Consider the following 20,088-nt stretch of genomic DNA (forward strand, 5'->3'; position numbering starts at 1 on the left):
TACGATTTGAAAGCGAGCAGTGGCAACAAATTTCGAAATACATCTTTATCACCAGCGCGCGAGACTGTTGCAACTCTAAATGAGTGCGAAAATTAACGTTTCCAGAATTTTTAATTAATATATCGGTCTTTTTAATTAAAGTCGTACGACGATGAGAATGCTCGAAATGGCTTTTCACGAAGTTCCGGAGGAGATGATGCGACAAATTTCGCATCAGTAACAACAGAAGCTATCAACAGATCTCAGCTAACAAGTGAGCTGAGATCCACTTCCTCTGGCATTCTATAGATTTCAACCGGTCGCGCGAGATATTTCTAACAATTTCTGCTTCTCGAAATTACTGGAAATAGTAAAAAGGATAGAATTACGGTTACAACTATCATAGCATTCAATTACATTTATTCAGTTTGAATACACCAGCGGCCGAGCGGTAAAGTCGCTAAACACTGGTAGTTCGGTCCGAGGTTCGAATCCCGCGAACGGGCTGGCTGCATCGGCGTTTTCGTCGTTTTCCCCACGTGTAACGTGTATACGAGCCAGTTTCCCTTAGAAAGTCCTCCACGAAGGCATCCCTCCCCTTAGGCAGATAGCCCTCGAGGCTTTGCCGTTATCACACACACACACACACAGTTTGAATACAAATTACAGAGATAACATTTTAATCAATGTTAAATGTACGTGCTCCAGTATTTTTACTTTTCCGGCATAGATTTCCCTCCAGTTTGCCTCGCGCTGCATTTCACGGGGAACACAACAATTTTAATTATAATTCTACGAAAATTAGCTATCTAAATACAAAATTCGTAGCAATATTATAGCATTAAAGTTTTTAAATTAAAGTCGCTAAATGAAAGATAAATTTGCCAAATAACGTCAAATAAGTTTATAAAATGCGCCAAGTAGCAGAAAAAATGTCGCCAAGTAAGGGGTTAAGTTGCCAAACAGCTTGTGTTTGATTTTAGTTAATCATTTAAAATTAGGCAAAAAAGCAACATTATTTTGGCTTAGATTTTGAATAACCGATTTTAATGGAATCAGACACAGGACCCTCTTCTTCAGAAGCTACATATTTTGCAGATTCTGAGTTATAAGTTGTTTTACGTATTAAGGTATTGATTGCATCGGTCAAATAAGTTACAGAAATGTTATGAAAAGTTCATAATAAACTTTTCCTAATTATAATATTACGAAAGCAAGTATTGATATGTTTCTAGTTATATTTACATTAAATTAAGTGAATTCCATTTGTACTTTAAAGGAAATTTTTTTCGCCTTAATGTCATTCAAGGAATATTATCAAAACAGCTGTAGACAAACGTGATCACATTAAGCGGCGTCTACCGCTACGTTAAGTTTATTGCAATCGTCTGCCAAAAGACCCGCTACTTTATCGCAAAATCCCGCAACTAGCTAATTAAAGGCAACTTTTCCTATTTCTAGCTCGCATGTAACATTTTGAAGAGACCATTTGAAACAAAAATAAGGCCAAGAATAAAGTTACAGAGATGCAGACGATTTATGAAGTCCCTAGCACAAAATAAAAAATAATTAGAACGAAATTGCTCGAGTAGTTGAAATTTCACTTGAGGCAGATCAAACAAAGACATCTGTTTAGTAAAGAGCTGTAAAATGCTTTCCATTGTCCATTCTACTTTCCTTTCCCATGTCATATTTCTTTTTTAAGCCCAAAAGAGGATAATAGTCTTGAAATAAGTTATTGCGTCGGTTCAATATAAACGTCGTATCACGTTTCAAGTTGTTGCCACCAAATATAATCGCCCTATATTATTTTTGAAGAAATTAAATAATGAACAATCTTCATGTAGGTATATGAATAGGATCCTTTCACAGAGAAAAATACGATGGTACGTAGAACCAGCAAATTTTGCTTACCGTAACCCTCCACTCGAACCTGGAAGCCCGAATTTCGAATTTTTTTTTTTTGTTATAAGTCCAAAGGGCCAAGTTGCCCAGAAGGATTATTTATTTCGTTTTGGAATTTTGTGTTGATTCACTGTAAATGTCGGTTCACTTTTCAAATTGTTGGCACCAAATATTAGATCCCTGCATTATATTAAAAAATTAAATTATGAAGAATCTGTATAAATGTATGTATGTTTCTCGCTGTTTTAAAACAACGGTACCTAGAGCGATCCAATTTTGAATAACGTACGTTTCCACCCAAATATGGGCATCTGGAAGCCCAAATTTGGAATTCATTTTATTATCTGTTTCATAATTTGTAAAGCATTTATGAGTTTTTGATTAAGAAACTCAATTAAGAAACTCAATGATAAGAAACTCAATAAACACTCAACGATTTCAAAGCGAGCAATGGCAACATTTTGTGATATTGCTGTTGAATTGAATTTTATGGTTTAAGTAGGAAAAATACGATGTTTAAGTAGGAAAAACACGACATTTAATAAATAAAGGTACCACCCAATACATTAAAGAAAAGCCCCTTTGGGCACAATATAAAATCGGAAAGCTTTCGGGTTTTTTCTTAAGTCCAAAGGGGCTTTGCCCCTAAAGGACTATTAGGACTAAAGGACTATTATTTTCGTTTTGCGATTTTGCGTTGAATTACTATAAACAGCGAATCACTTTTCAAACTGTTGCCACCAAATGTTAGAGTCCTGCATTATATTTGAAGAGATTAAATAATGAAAAATCTGCATAAATGTATGTATATATCTCGCATTCTGATAAAACAACGGTACAGAGAGCCATCGAATTTTGAATGACGTAATCCTCCTACGAATATGGGCATGTGGAAGACCAAATTTGAAATTTGGAATTTGTTTTATGATCGATTTCATATTTTGTAAAACTTTAACGAATTTTTGAATAACAAATTCAACGATTTAAAATCGAGCAATGGTAACACTCTACGGGGGGGGGGACCTTTTTATCTCCAGAGCGCGGAACTGTGTATCGGAAATTCTAAAGACAGGCTCATTTTAAAATTATTTGTGACATTGCCATTGAACTGAATTTTATGGTTTAAGTTCAAAGAAGAACGTGATATTTAATAAATAAATGTAACACACAAAACGTTAAAAAAACGCCCTTTGGACGTAATTTAAAATCTGAAACATTTCAGATTTTTTTATGTATATACTTCCATTTAATTTTTTAACATTTTTTTTTTTTTATTTTTTAAATAGTTTTCTTTATACTATATTTTTAGTCATAGTTATTATTTTAGGTAATTTTTGAAATTTTAGACTTTTAATTTTTTGTGTCGCATTGTCTCTTCAGATTGTTGTTTTAAAATTTATTCATTCATTCGAAATGAGTATTTTAAGTTGCGTTTCTTTCGGAAGAATACTTTATGACTCAGACTACGATGCGTTTGAAAACTGCATATATTAAAAGGGAAAATACAGTAAAGCACAGTTACCACGTCTTTCAGTGTTCCATTCAGAAAAGATATATAAATAAGAGAGTTATATATCCGACATTTTAATTTAGGATGACTTGCATACATTGCTTTAAACAGTTTTTTCATTGTGCCCATTGCTTTACACAATTTTATCATCCTATATTTAATTTCTTAAAATGTTATTCATAATTTAGTCAAATATTTTATTTTTGAAATTGCAAGAATCAAATACCATAAAATTTTTTTAAATTTTAATTTAAAAAATACTAAATTTGAAGCAAAAATTTATTTTTTCTTCTTAATGGCTTGCTCTTTTTTTTTTTCAGGAATTCTGCAAATATATTAAAAAGCATCCAACTTTTCGAAACATATTGGTATTTCTGACATTCATTTTAAATAAATTTATCGCCTTCCATTTTAAAAGGGCCCACAAACGGCCGAGTGGTAAAGTCGCTGAATACTGGTAGTTAGTTCCCTCCGAAGTTCGATTCCCGACAAACGGGCTGGTTGCATGGGTGTTTTCGTGGTTTTTCTCATGTGTAACGTGTATATGAGCTGGTTTCCCTTAGAAAGTCCTTTACGAAGGCATATCCCTCCTTTAAGGCAGACAGCTCGGCTTTGCCGTAACTTAATAATCCAAATCAATCCATTTCATCAGATTTAGTCAGAGCCTTTAGCTGTCTTAGTATTTTGAAGGCGTGAGATGAAAGGGAAGACTGATTTCACCAAGAGGGAAAAGAATAAATATTTGAATTAAAAGATTTTTGTTAAATGAGAAAGAAATAAAACCATTCCAGCAACGTTTATCCTGTACCACCACGTGACCTAATTCTTATAACGGGTGCAAAAAATCTTAATCATATTATTTAGAGTTCTTAAGCCTAAAAATTTCTATATTAAAGAAGATGTTTTTTATAATAATCTACAACACGAGAGAAAATTACTACTTAAAACATTCTTTCTAAGAAGATTAATGTACAAATTTATGTTTATATATATTTTTTTAAAGCTGGGACATGACCCAAAGTGTCAACGTCTTGTTTGCTTAAAAACATTGTGAAAATAAACATCAAATAAACTTTTCTCAGTTTTAGACAATTAAATTTAAATGAAGTTAAAGTAAAGTAGCAGACGATAACACGGCGAAGGTAAAAATTTACTCTTACAAATATTAAAAAAAAAAGGGGAGGAAAGAAAGAAATTTAAAAAAAAGTTTAAAATTTGAATAATATCATCTATAAATTTAAAAAATAGCTTTTCATATAGTATTAATAAATATTTATTAGGCATCATTGAGGGAAAAAATTTCATATAATTAATTCTCTGTAAAAATTTATTTGAAATTTAAGGTTAAAAATAGCTGTGGCAATTCACTGTAACAAAATTCATAAACCACATTTGGCGTTATTATTGCTCAAAAAAAGATGCCAAATTTCAAATCGCACAAATATATAAATTCGTGACATTTTGAATAAAAAAGTCTAATTTTTTGCAGGTATACTTAGAAATACACCTACTTTAAGATGATGGAAAAACTTTGATAGGTTACAATTCTAAATTTTTTTCGAAAATTATATAAAAATTATGGTTAATCTTTGGGATTACGGTAACTTGGCAGTTTTTTGGCGAAAATTTGGCGACCAACTCTGCTACAGCAATTTTCTAGTTTTGTCTTGGACGCCATTTTGTTTTCACGAAGTAAAGGCATGTTTTTTTTTTTTTTTTTTTTTTTTTTTTTTTTTTTTTTTTTTTTTTTACTCAACATTTTATTCCAACAATCTGTTAGCCGAATTACGCTTATACTAGAACCTTTATGGAACAAAAATGCTTAATCATGACGAAAATTAGATGCGAAATTGGGAGAAAGTGCAGAATCACCCACTGCTTGCCGCGTTTTTAAGAATTGCACATACACGGTATCATCCATGTACACGTCGACCTATTTTCACTTAAAAAAACATCCCAGAATTGCACAAAAAGGGCATTGCGCACACTCTTGACTTTATCCATGTACACTGCTAAAGTCCTAGCTAGTAACCTTTATCGCCTTACCAAAATGTCGCCAAACTACCTGTGACCATATTCCAAAGATTAGCCAAAATTATTTTTAAATACAAATTTTTAAAATAAATCATAAATGGGTGAATATTATTTGGAATGAACCTAAATTTCGAAATGTGAAGAGAAGAATCAAAAAGTTTAATAAAAAAAGAGATATTAATAAATATATATATCAGATGAGAAGCTAAAATTTTGAGAGCTATTTTTTAAAAAAACTACTCTTGCGATTTTTACAAATCTTGGTACCCTGCCATAATTTGTATCATAGAATCGAAATACAGGGAAAAAACATCTAATTTCATAAAAAGTCCAATTTTGTGTCAAAATACCTATGTTGGAATGATGCTATATATAAATCTAATATACATCCTAAGTCGCGCTTTCCAGACATGAAAAATGCAATTTTAATTTCGTCAATCGGCCCAGTAGAAGGGGAGATATACAACTGCCTCCCCCCTTTTTTTTCCTCGGTGTACAATTTTATATCACGGTTAATAAAAGTGTGGGGCTTCTTTGGAAAAATTGTAAAGTATAAAAACTCTACATTCGATAATGCATTTCCATTATTTTTATATTATTTGATTATTCATAGGTTTCGTTATTTAGGTTCCTATGTCTTTAGTTATTTGTGATATAAAATTGTGGGTAAATTTTATAATAAGCAGACTTATTTAATTTCTGGCTCCCATTAAAGTTACATGATCAATTATTTTTATTTTTTAATTCAAGCCATTTTACTAAAGCTCAGCCATAAAACCATTTCGCCAACACACCCTAAAAAGAGCCATTTCGTGGATTTACTTAAATAACAGACGCCCAGACGATATAATGGTTAGGGGGTCAACTGCGGTACCGAAGGGCCCAGCTTCGAATCCCGGAGAAGATGTTTTTAAATGTGTAGTGTCCTTGCGGCATGACGGCACTCTAGATATGTGGCGAGCCGAAAGTTCTCTCGTGCTGTTTGGTGGTAGAGAAGAGGGGTGGGAGACCCTCGGCCCCCTCGGAGTGCTTCCCTCAAAATTGCGCTAGAAGTAGAAGTCCAACCTCCTTGATGCTCAGTCAAGCCATTCTTCCATGAAATACATGGACAAGAAAAAAAAAAAAAAAAATTCAAAAGTATTTTTGGTACTATTCGGTTTCGAGGGCCGTAAAAAAATCGCCAAACTATTGTTGATGCCAATGCTGCCAAAAATAATTGCGGCAAGAAAGGAAGTATAATAGTAAATAACTATCTAAGATTGATGTTTACATTTAGATGAAAGGTTAATTTCATATAATACTTTTTTATTATTATAATTTATATGAAAAAGGCTAAATATGACTGAATGGAAGCATAAGAGTAAATAACTATTTCAGATCATTATTATATTTATATAAAAATTGCTAAACATAATGGATAAATTATTCGCTATTTCGCTACCGACTATCGCTAAAGCATAATTTCGCTACCGACTTATCGCTAAAGCATAATTTCATCTCGTTGGTTGTTCAAACGTAATTTTCTATAATGAATGATGCCTTTTCTTTGAAAATATTCTCGGTAAAGTGCAGAATCGCTCACTTATTTGTTCGCCCCTTTTTACAAGGGTAAAAACAATTGGATTTTTGTCAATTTTCTTTTACTTTTTAAGTGAAAACAGGTGGATGTGTACATAGATAAAGTCAAGGGTGTGCCCAGTGACATTTTTGTGCAATTCTAGGACTTTTTTTAAGTGAAAATAGGTCGATGTGCACATGAATACCGAGTATGTGCAGTTCTTAAAAACGCGTCATGCAGTGGGTGAATCTGGACTTTACCCAAAATTCTATTGCCGACTTTTCGTCATGGGCAATTCCCAAATTGTTAAATCTGTAGGATATCAAAAAAGGATTTAAAAATTAAACTAGTATATCAATGGCGTCTTAAGAAATATAGAACTATATAAACTTACGCAATCTGAAATCAACGCGTACGCTAGATTTGGCGCGCTGTTAAATGGGCGCGTTTGCTAGATTTGGCGCTTTTGCGCATACATTTTTGTTGCAATTTTTTTACGGCCCTCAAAACCGAATAGTACCGTATTTTTCAGTAGCGTTTCACAGAAGATTCAAATAAACAGCGACACGGTTAAAAACCTGAGGGTAATTCGCTGTAGATGCAGCAGTATAATAGTTAAAACATTTTTTTTCTCACACAATTTATTGCTTGAGGCTTATATAGTATAAGTATATAATAAAGCAATCATCATTTTCGGGCATTTTGCAAATACCACCGAGAAGCAAGCAAAGACTTTAGAAACACCATCAAAAACTGGTTTTTATTCGTGATCTGTAACTGGGGAGGTACGGGCGCCAGTGAACCGAGAAGAAGACTTGTCAATTCGCTAGTTCGGAACAAGCATTTCTGAGCTACACTTATTTGTAAAACTAGCTTATTCAAATACATTTTTAGCCTCCGGATAGCAGCAACCTCGGGCGATATTCCAAAACTGGTGTATGTATCGCTTTCCTTCCTAAATAAAAAAAAAAAAAAAAAAAGAAAAAAAAGAAAGAAATATAACTCGATTCACAAGATGGCGTGTCAGATAAGTAAATTCTGTTGTACGATAGCGTACAAGAGGTGCTGTTGTTTTGATGGATTGAGGGGAAATCTGCTTCTAAGCGAAGATCTTGGAGTTGATATTACACGATTGCTTCCAAAAAACAGATATAAATATTTATTTTTTTATATGTGTAATGCTTTTGTTCGTAACTTGCGTGGGAATACGGGTAATCTAGAAAACTAAGCTTTTATCTGAAATGGATGTTTTTTAAATATTTATGGATGTAAATTTATTCCGTTTTTGAGTTTTTTTATCCAATAAGTACAGATAAGAAAACTTCCGCGTAAAATTCGCTGACACATGCCTCGAATGGAATGGCTCTATGCTTCGAATAGAATGAATCTATTCGACGCATGTATCAGGATTAATCCATTTAAATCAAATTATGGCAGCGTGTATGCCTATGCTCAGCAGAATTAGTTTTAGCAACATACATTTACTTACGTAGCACAGTTGAACCCCGGACACAGCGAACCCGCTTATAACGACCCCCCGAACGAATCTTTTTTATCCCTTCCAGCTTCCTATACACTTAATGTTATTTTATAGGGCTTTAACAAACCTGGGTAAAATCCTAGTATACGGTGCAGCCTTGGCGCGATTTTGAAAATTATCGTCAACACCAAAAATAACCCAAAGAACGTCTATGTATATATTATACACTATGTACTATCACTACACACACAGTATATACTATGTATAACTATATGTATTCTTTGAATGACCCGTTAACTACACATCGTATATGTCCCGTTTTTACTGCTCATCATAAAGTCGCCAAATGTAGCCAAATCCCGTGTGCACCGGATACTAGGATTAAACCCAAACCTGTATTTATATATAGCATTATTCTAGTATAGCTATTTTGACACAAAATCGGATTTTTTTCTGAAATGACATGCCAATTTTTTTTCCATATTTCGATTCTACAATTCAAATTATTCAAATTAAATTCAAATTAAATATTATTTTTTTTTTTAATTTGATGCGACATTTAAGGAGAAATTCCAAAATTTATATTGGGATATATATGAACTTCAGATATCACGAACTGTATGAATGTATTCCATTGAAACTTTTCTTTTACTTTTTTTTTTTCAGAAATTCAAAAGAAAAATTACCGATACCCTTAAATTAATCCTATTTAGAGCATCAGAGAAAAAGAAAAATAGCTTTAGATTACTTTTTAGTTTCACCGGCGGAAATCTCGCCAAGCAGACTTTATTGGCGACAACATACAGTAAAAACATAAAAAACGCTAACAAATGTTAATTCTAAGAATTTTGTATTTTGAAAGCATAAACATTTTAATATGGTTTAAAATTTTGTAAAAAGCCAATAAATAAAGACAATAAATTTGTAAAAAGACATTAATTTAAGAATTTACTATGCATTCTCGGTTCAACATCCTGATTCATATTGATGGTTCATATCACTTGATTCCAAAGGATCTCATCTCACATAAACTACGTACAAAAATCTCATTTTCTCAGTAATTATCTACATTAATTTCAAGTTAAATCTTAATTTGGAATACAAGTTTGAATGCAAGAATTATTTCAATGCGTAAGAATAGCTTACTCAGAAATTATGTAGAACCGCAGTGCTTTACTTCGCGGGTGCAGTCTCATTAGAACTGATGACCCTTGACTTTGCTTTTCTATATTTTCTCCTTCGGGTGAGCGTTGTGATTGCATCCTAATTGATTTAATTATCGCGAATGGCCTTAGGGCATAAAATTGAACTATCTGGTAAAAATTCTAAGTAATTGTATGCCAGCTTTGAAAGAAAGAATCAGTCTGATGAGAAATGGCTGCGACTTGTTTTGAAACTGAGACGTAAAAGGTTATCAGCGAGGATTTTCAGTTTGGCATAAGTTGTACCATTATTGGCGACTTTATCGCCTGCGCCGGCAAAACGGTAAAGTACCCTTTTCCTTAATCAGACTCCACTACAACGAACGAACTTTTTCTTCTCATCTAATTTCCCATAGACTTAATGTTATTTTGTATTAGATAACATTATTAAGCTTATATTAGACTTAAATATAGCACTCTTCTAATATAGGCATTTTGACACAAAATCGAGCTTTTTCTGAAATGACACGCCAATTTTTTTCATACTTCGACTCTACGACTCAAATTAAGCCAAAGTGTCAAGTTTTGTAAAAATCGCACGAGTAGTTTTTTTTTTTTTTTTTTTTTTTTTTTTTTTTAATTGGCTCTCAGAGTTTTAACTCTTCCATGTTTATTGAATTTGGTATATATTTATTAATATCTCTTTTTTATTAAACTTGATTTCATCTTCCAGAATTCGAAATTTAGATTCATTGCAAATACAATTCGGCCTTTTTTATGATTTATTTTTAAAATTTGTGTTTCTAAATGATTTTTATTAAGTTTTCAAAAAACATTTTGAATTATAACTTATAAAATTTTTACCATCATCTTAAAACAGATAGTGCTTAGAAAAGCATACATGAAAAAAAAAATTAGACGTTTTTATTCAAAATTTCCTAGGATATATGTGAATTTATATACTGGTACGTTTTGAAAGTTGGCATATTTGTTATAAGCGGTAATAAAGCCCAATGTGGTTTATGCACTTAAATTATTTCAAATAATGAATGACGACTTTTTTTCCGCTTATTTACAATGAAAAAAAATCTGATGTGTATATCACATGACTTCCTTGTACAGAATATTAAATTATACGCATTTTTTCTTGCATTTCATTTAAACTTATTGGATTGAATTAAATCTACTTCGCCGACAGCGCATAAACCACGACAGAATAAATGCATTCTTTAAAATTCCCCCTATTTGTTTACCATAGCGACACTCTGGCGCTAGATTCACTTAACAGTATTATATTTCGTTCATATTATAACTCAGAATGCACAAAATTTATATCATTTAAAAAATTATATAATCGTTACAACATGTTCTATTCAAATATAATAAAGCTGGAACGATGTATAAAAGAAATTAAGCAAACAAAACAAAAAAGAAACAGTTTTTCACAAACGATTGAGTATTTCTCATTCAATTAATTCAGTTCTCACTTCGCGACAAGGCAAAAATACATAAAAAGTCAAAATATATGTATTGAAAATTACGAAGTAAATTTTAAACAATTATTTCCTCGAAAAAATTCCAGAAAGGATTAAGCATGATTTAATTCGCAATAATAAATGACGGCGTTATCTTTGTTGTTGCTAAGCTAAGTTTCTCTAAATTGGCAACAAATCCACTAGTCCGCGGTTTCATATGTAAACAAGCAATGGCCGCCATCAAAAACATTATTAGGCTTAGCGGCACTTAAACAGCTTTAAAATTGTTGATAATTCTAAAAATATTGCATACAGATTTACTAAAGGCATACAAACCTTAACCGAAAGATAAGAACAACATAATTCAATCATTTTCAAAGCAAAAAATGTACAATTTACAAGCATATAAGAGTAAAGAAACTGAGATCACTGAGCCGGTAACAGAGGGGATATATATATAAATATATTTATATACGTTTGGTGCGGCCGATTGCAACCAAAATACGAGGTGCACATCTACGTGTTATAGCAGTCCTATATACAAAATTTCAACGTTCTGAGGCTACTCGTTTTCGAGTTATGCGAGATACGTACGTACGTACATACGTTCGTACAGACGCCACGAAAATTTCTCTTCAGAATTCATTTTAAAGCAGTTTTATAATTTTTCTTTCGAGGAAACGAGTCTTTTATTCTGTCCTTACGTACAGATATCACGCAAAAGCATCCTTAAATTGCATTCGATAGCGGTCAAAATGAATATTTTCATTGAAATATGCTGCCTGAAACTTTTCGCGATTACAATACTTCCTTTTTACTTCGTACACCTAGTTCATATCACCTACTTCGAAACCTAGTTGCCTTTCCTTTTTACTTCGTACAAGGAAGTAAAAAGGAAAGGCAACTAGGTTTCTATAAATTAAAAGATTTACCGAGTGAACTATTCTTGGCGCAAGTTTAAAAAAATGCACCAATATAAATTTTAGGAATTTCTCTTTAAATTTCGCATCAAATTTTAAAAAATTTAATACTTAGGAATAAATTGAATCGTAGAATCGAAATATGGGGAAAAAATTGGCATGTCATTTCAGAAAAAAATCCGATTTTGTGTCAAAATAGCTATACTAGAATAATGCTATATATAAATCTAATACATATCCCAAGTCGCGCCTTCGAGACACGAAAAACGCAGTTTGAATTTCGTCAATCGGTCCAGTAGAACGGGAGGTATCGAACTGCCCCCCCCCCTTTTTTTTTTTTTTTTTCTTTTTTTTTTTTACGTGAAATCAAAAATTTCCAATGCTGTTTTGAAAGCCATTGTTTTCTCATCTTTAATGCTATCATATGGTTATGTGATTCGTTTAATGTTATCAAAATAGCCTTGAACAAACGAGATCACATTTAGGTGTGTAGAACTTTTCTCTCGTAATAGTAGTCCTTTTCCTCTAACTGGATTGCAATAAAACAGAAAGCAGAAAGAATATTATTAAAACTCTAACTGCAAATAAATTTTCTAGATTATCACTTGATGCCATAATGATACAAAATTCAATCTAAATCACTACATCAGGAGAGGAAACTACGAGTTTCGCGTTCTAATTTAACTTGGGTGTGTCATCGTGTGTGGATTATGCAACCCACGACATAAATTCAAATCTTTGACCACATGATCTCTTTTTTTTTATCGATTTCTGGGAATCTTAAGAACGTATTAGAGCATTCAGGCAGAAAAATACTGAAATGACATGTTTTATAATGCTTAATAGTTAAACAGAAGTACCAAAATCGTATTTTCTTCTTACGAATTACATTAGCATATTATTATAAAATCAGGCTTTTGCTATTTTTCATAGCAAATGGGATCTCTATAAAGAGTAAGGTAATTAACATTTTTTCTGTTTATGCTCCACTATAACACATGTGCCTTGCAGTGGGTACCTGGATTGGGGCGGTCCGCCGCACGTTAAATGTTATTTTATAGGAGTTATTCAAGCGGATCGTCGATGCGGGGGGGGGGAGAGAATATTTAGAATCTAAATTGCCCTACGGCATTAAATTGAAAAGGAAAATAATTTAAATCTGTATTAAGTTTTTAAAAAAATCACCACGTGATTTCAACCGTGATGTCCCATTTCGGGCTTTCCCAGTTCAGGCTTTTTGGAGATAGCAGTATAATCGTGTCAATTCAGGCTTTGCCTTCCCTTTCTGAAGATGTTCCACATGAGAACATGAAAAAATCGTACCATTTTCGCCTTTCTATTTTTAAATTTTCATTTGGGAAAACACTGGAAAAATAAAATTGTAATATTAATTTCGTGTGTTTTAAGTCACTTCAGAATAACAGGTGAGCAAAGCAAGGGACACGGAAGAAAGGAGGCTTCTTAAGGTGCATAAAGAACAATTATTGTAATACTAGGAGGAATTTTCTCGTCAACTGTCGTTAAGTGCTAAAAGTTGCAAGAAGAATTTCTAAACAAAAATAATTCTAAAGAAATTTCTAAATAAGAAGTATTTAAGAATTTAAGTATTAAAGAGAGTATATTTTATGTTTAAAAACTCTCTACTGTTTGCATGATAGCAGCAGTAATCAAATAGACCTCTACAATGCCATTGTTGATTTTGAGAATAAAGACAGCAATCAAAATGACATAATTTTGAAACAAAGGTTTCTTTCAAAAATAAACGCAGAGTATTAATTTATTTCCCTGCATGCCGTTTTGACATTTTTTATAATTCTAAGTTTGTATATCAAGCGGGGTGGCAAATTAGGAATCCTTCCCAAACGACAAACTCAGAATTTTACCGACCAGGGCAGGCGGTAAAAATTCTAGCTACGCCACTGGTGTTTTGGGTCTTTAAAGGAAACGAATTCTCGTCTGTAAGTGCATCGCCAGATTTGAACTGAATTTTTTTAATTAAGAATATGTTCACGAGAACTCTCTACCTAGTTCCATCTAGTTCCAAATTTGATCAAAGCACATTGGGGAGAGGAAGATCCGATGATCTCTTACCAATAAAATAATGGTTGAAATTGTTACAGGATATTTACAGAAAATTATAACTATACTTAAGAGCCAAAACATTATGACCAGCCCTACATTTTGCGATGAACGCGCCTGGATGACGTGAAAGGCACGTGATCAGGTGGAAGTGGTATTTAACTGCTGCTGGAGAGTCTGAAGAATCCTTCTTTCACTTACTTCTGTGTGTGATGGGAAAGGCTGAGGATCTAAGCGACTTTGACAGAGGGCAGATTGTAATGGCTCGAAGGCTCGGAACAAGTATTTCCGAAACTGCACGACTCGTGGGTTGTTCGCGATCTATAGTTGTTAGTACGTATGAAAAGTGGATGAATGACAGTGAAACCAGCAGTAGACGACATGGTGTTGGACGTCCACACGCTATCAAAGAAAAAGGTCGTCGGAGACTGTCTCGCATGGTGAAGCAAAACCGGAGCCAGACAGTGGCTCAGCTGACAGTCCTGACAGTCGAATACAATGCACGGCCAAGTAGAAAAGTATTGGAGCACACTGTTCAGCGGACACTGTTGGATATGTGGCTACACAGCAAACGTCCCACTCGTGTGCCTCTGCTGACCAAGCGTCATCGCCAACTGCGCCTGTGCTGGGCCCAGGAACATCGCGACTGGTCCATGGATCAATGGGAGAGAGTTGCCTGATCAGATGAATCACGGTTTGTCATTCATCACGCCGATGGCCGTGTCAGGATACGTCGTCTTCCAGGCAAACAGTTGCTCCCTCAATGGCACAGTAGGTCATACACAGGCCGGTGGTGGCGGTATTATGCTCTGGGGGACGTTCTCTTGGGCGTCTCTGGGACCCTTGGTTGTGATAGAGCAGACCATGAATGCTACAGGATATCTGAATATCATTGCGGACCAGTTGCACCCTTACATGGCCTCTGTTTTTCCAGCTGGAAATGGAATGTTCCAACAGGACAACGCCCCGTGCACAAGGCTACAATTGTGTTGGAGTGGTTCAAGGAATACGATGCTGATTTCCAGTTAATGTCCTGGCCGCCTAACTCACCGGATCTCAATCCGATAGAACACATTTGGGATGTCATGGGACGGCAGCTCAGAGGTTAAAGACCACCAATTCGCAATATCTCGGATTTGCGTGACCGTTGCTACAACATCTGGTACAATATGTCTCCGGCCATCTATCAAGGACTTGTGGCATCCATGCCAATGCGAGTTGAAGCTGTGTTGCGCGCCAAAGGTGGCACAACTCGTTATTGACAGGTGGTCATAATGTTTTGGCTCTTGAGTGTATGTTCCTTATTAAATAACGAAAAAAAATCTGTACGTAAATCTGTACCTAAATAATCTGTTCCTTTTTTAAAGAATTCCCTCACGTTGACGCAAAACGTCGGCAACCAGAGCCACCAAATTTTGAACATATGTAGCCCCCCCCCAACGGAATATGTGAACCTCGGATGCATAATTTTAAATTCTGACTTTTTTTTATTTATTTGTTTATTTATATATTTTCTAAGAATTTAATAAATTTTTCATAACAATTCAGGAATTTAAATGAAACGTGTTGCGAGTGCCTGAAATAAAACATTTTTGTCTTCTATTCTCCAGTGTATTACTGTTCACCAAAATGTAATTTCTTTCAAATTTCGTCAACAAACTAGCCTATTTAAAAGTGAAGTGCTGTGACTGGCTGAAACAGTATAGTTTTGTTTTTCATACGTCAGCGTGTTGCCATTCGGTAAAGCGTAATATATTTAAATTTCAAATTTATTCTCTCTGCTACTTATTAAAAATCTAAAAGATTTAAAAGTAAGAAACGCAGTTCTTAGTAATATTTGTTTTCCATTTTAATCTTGTAGGGAATTTTATTTTAATTAACGAATTATTTACAATTGCAGCCTTTACTATAACTTCTCCTTTCCGTATTTCTCACCAGAATCAAATGAGTAGCGAGCATTCCAAACTGAGGTTTCTGCATTTGAGTATGTTCCCGGCATTACGTTCATCTACGTTATGTGTTAGTTTACTGCCAGCTCTGATTGTTATAATTGTGCAGCTTAGCCTTCTATCGCTGCCGACACTATAATTCTGACGTTCCGGCAGAGAGCCAGCTTCTAGTATAGTAATTAATTGTGTAGTCTTTGATTACTGTTTTACGTTTAACTTAAAACTGCGCGTTATATTTAATTCCAGTACCACGAGTTTTGGAAATTGTAACAAAAGAGAGTGCCTTTATGTTCTAAATTCTAAACTAAATAGAATAAAAAGATTTTCCCGACTTTGTCGTTGTTTTAGTCATAACGATAATTCGCTTCCCGTCCGTTAGGGTTATTGGACTAAATAGCCAGATCAAGAGTAAGCCTATAAACTTCCTGATCTAAATCAAAATACATGTAATTGTCGGTAAAAGTATAGTATAGGGTACCCCTTGGCGAAACTTGGCGATTTTTGGCGGTACATGGATACCGATTTTGTGCAATTCTTTGACTCGTTATTTTGGCTTGCGAAGCGACGATTTTTGCACCAATCATCGCCGCTACACAAAGCCAAAATAACAAGACAAACAATTACACAAACTCGGTATCCATGTACACATCGACTTATTTTCACTTAAAAACAAATCCCCGCATTGCACAAAAATGGCATTGCGCACTCCTTTGACTTTATCCATGTACACGTCGACCTATTTTCACTTAAAAAAAAATCCCAGAATTGCACAAACTTGCATTGCGCACTCCCTTTACTTTGTCCATGTACACATCCATATATTTTCACTTAAAAAGTCAAAGGAGCACCCAATTCTACAATATAGGCAAACAAAAAATACATAATCTCAATAAAATAAATTTTAAACCAAACAATAAAATAATATAAAAAAGGAAAAACACGTTATACATTTAAGCACTAACAAAAGCAAATATTCACTTACCATGATTTTCGAGTCCGCTTCGTACACCCAGAGCCAAGTAAAAATCAAAATATCAATCGTACTCAAAGACTTTTTTTCAAACCAGGTACTCTTTCTGATCGAACGCTTCACATAGTGACCATCTAAACCTTTCTTCCTACAAACCCATTCAAATCCATCTAAACGGTTTTTACGTTCGGATAGACGCATACCCTTCCTACATACAGGACACTTATAAAGGCTAACCTTCATTTACACACCAGTCAATTAAAGCTCTTTTTCCCTTCCGCTCCAAATCGTACAGAAAATTCAAATTAATCTTACTACATTTGGCCATTCTATAGTCTAAAGAATCAAACCAACACACACCACAAAAACGCTTACAAAACATCCCATGATGCAAAATTTCCCAGAATCATGCACCTGATTACGTCACAATAGGGTTTCCATAACATTCAACTACTCAGGCTACCATAAATGGAAACAACAACTTCGCGATAAATCAAACAACAACTTCGCGATAAATCAAACAACAACTTCGCCATAATACAAAGGGTCCTTAAAGTCTACTCTACCCTAACTGTCTTGCCTAGCTGGACTCGTGCTAGTAATATGTACTATTTTCAGATATTCTTTAATATTCATTATATTCAGTCCGAACTATCTATTTTAATATCGTATTACAATGTCACTTTAAGCTCTTTTTTTAACCCCGATCTGCTATTAGTCTCGAAACGGCATTTTGCGTTGAATCACTTTTCAAACTGTTGCTACCAAATACTATCGCCCTGTATTATATTTAAAGAAACTAAATAATGAAGAAGCTGCATGAATGTTTGTAGCATTGTGAAAAAACAACGGTACCTAGAGCCATCAGATTTTGAATAACGTAGTCCTCCATCCGAACATGGGTATCTGGAAAACCCGGATTTTGAATTTAGGATTTGTTTTATTATCTATTACATACTTTAAGGAATATTCTTTTTTAAGGAACTTTTGATTTAAAAACTCAAGGATTTCGAAGTGAACAATGCCAACATTTTTATCTCCGGCGTGTAAGATTGTCTATCGGAAATTCTAAAGATATGCTGTTTTTAAATATATTATAAGGTATTTCTCCCGCCTTCGCGGTATAGTGGTCTGCACGCTCAGCGCGTAATTGAGAAGTCCGCGGTTCGATTCCTGGCGACGACGTTGCAGATTTTTCATCTTGCCTGCTTACCAAAAATAGCTAATGTCTCTACAATATTATTATTTTCTAAATGCTCTGGAAACGGCTTACGAAACGTGTATGTGTGTGTAAACGAAAACAAAAGCCCTTTTGGGAGTAATATAAAAATCTGAAGCTTTCTTTCTTTTTTAGGGGAAGAAAGGAGTCTTTTAGATTATTATTGTCGTCGCCACCTAATGTGATTGCGCTTAATGTTATCATTCATATATTGTTATCCTATTGCCGAAGTCCCACCCGTCTGCATACGGGAAATTTGGTAAACTTTATTTTTATTTATTTATTTATTGTGATTCATGATGCTTGGTTCAGAAAACACTGCATCACCTATCATCTGATTCATATCGATACCTTCAATAATAGTGAAAAATGCATTAGCATAGCGTAAAATAATTATAAAGAAATATTAAAAAATAAACAGATTAATATTCCATATTCCACATTTAACTGTTAAACAATTAGATACCTTCGTATACTGAAAAATAAAATTAAAATATTATTCTTCATTCCAGGCCTTTTCGGAGGCCATTTAAACTTGAATTAAAGAAATTGGAATAGTGAGATACTTTACCATTCATTACTGTATTCTGTATTTATTATTGTATTCTTTTCATAGCCGAATTTTTCCCGAATCTAACGTCCCAAATCACTGAATTCCAAGAACTGATTAATCAAGCATTTCAAGTTCCAGAAGCAAAACTGTTAACTTTGCAGAGGAAACAATCTGATGTGTACACCACATGACTTCCTTGTACGGAATATTAAATTATGCGCATTTTCTCTTGCATTTCATTTAAACTTATTGGATTGAATTAAATCTACTTCGCCGACAGCGCATAAACCACAATAGAATAAAAGCATTCTTTAAAATTCACACTAGTATTTGTTTACCATAGCGACACTCTGGCGCTAGATTCACTTAGCAGTATTATATTTCGTTCATATTATAACTCAGAATGCACAAAATTTATATCATTTAAAGAATAGAATTATCTAATCATTGTCACATGTTCGATTCAAATACTATAATAAAGCTAGAACTATGTATAAAAGAAATTAAGCAAACAAAACAAAAAAGAAACAGTTTTTTACAGACGATTGAATATATTTCTCATTCAATTAATTCAATTCTCACTTAGCGAGAAGGCAAAAATACATAAAAACTCAAAATATCTACATTAAAAATTACGAAGTAAATCTCAAACACTTATTTCCTCGAAAAAATTCCAGAAAGGATTAAGCATAATTTAATTGGCAATAATAAATGAAGGCGTTCTCTTTGTTGTTGCGAAGCTAAGTTTCTCTAAGATTGGCAACAAATCCACTAGTCTGCTGTTTCAAATGTAAACAATCAATGGCCGCCATAAAAAAAAGGCTTAGCGGCACTTAAACAACTTTAAAATTGTTGATAATTCTAAAAATATTGCATACAGAATTACTAAAGGCATAAAAACCTTAACCGGAAGATAAAAACAACATAATTCAATCATTTTTAAAGCAAAAAATTTACAATTTACAAACATATAAGAGTAAAGAAACTGAGATCACTGAGCCGGGTAACAGAGTGGATATATATATAAATATATTTATATACGTTTGGGGCGGCCGATTGCAACCAAAATACGAGGTGCACATCTACATGTTATAGAAGTCCTATATACAAAATTTCAGCGTCCTGAGGCTACTCTTTTTGAGTTATGCGAGATACGTACGTACGTACGTTCGTACAGACGCCACGAAAAATTCTCTTCAGAATTAATTTTAAAGCAATTTTATAAATTTTTTTGGTGGAAACGAGTCTTTTATTCTGTCCCTTACGTACAGATATCACGCAAAAACATCGTTAAATTGCATTCGATAGAGGTCAA

General features: G+C 33.7%; 2 protein-coding genes across 8 annotated transcripts in view; one reads left to right on the top strand and one right to left on the bottom strand.

The window, feature by feature from the left end:
- LOC118181685 (uncharacterized) overlaps positions 1-20,088 on the bottom strand; it is a 293,765-nt gene that overhangs the window by 113,046 nt on the left and 160,631 nt on the right. The window contains exon 1 of one of the 5 annotated variants that reach the window (XM_085824692.1): positions 9,613-9,869. The exons of the other annotated variants lie outside the window; for them this stretch is intronic. Within the exon in view, the coding sequence (XP_085680818.1) occupies positions 9,613-9,728 (116 nt within the window). The 5' untranslated portion in view covers positions 9,729-9,869. Of the gene's footprint in view, positions 1-9,612; positions 9,870-20,088 lie in introns of those variants that run through there. 5 annotated transcript variants of the gene reach the window in all.
- Positions 1-20,088, top strand: part of LOC118201692 (uncharacterized) — a 162,247-nt gene that overhangs the window by 40,375 nt on the left and 101,784 nt on the right. The window contains exon 2 of one of the 3 annotated variants that reach the window (XM_085824689.1): positions 18,356-18,479. The exons of the other annotated variants lie outside the window; for them this stretch is intronic. The gene's annotated coding sequence lies outside the window, so the exon portion shown is untranslated. The remainder of the gene's footprint in view (positions 1-18,355; positions 18,480-20,088) is intronic. 3 annotated transcript variants of the gene reach the window in all.

Source organism: Stegodyphus dumicola, chromosome 10 (genome assembly GCF_044657685.1).
Source record: "Stegodyphus dumicola isolate Sdum_Otavi_A_Nest chromosome 10, ASM4465768v1".
Taxonomy (NCBI): Eukaryota; Metazoa; Arthropoda; class Arachnida; order Araneae; family Eresidae; genus Stegodyphus; species Stegodyphus dumicola.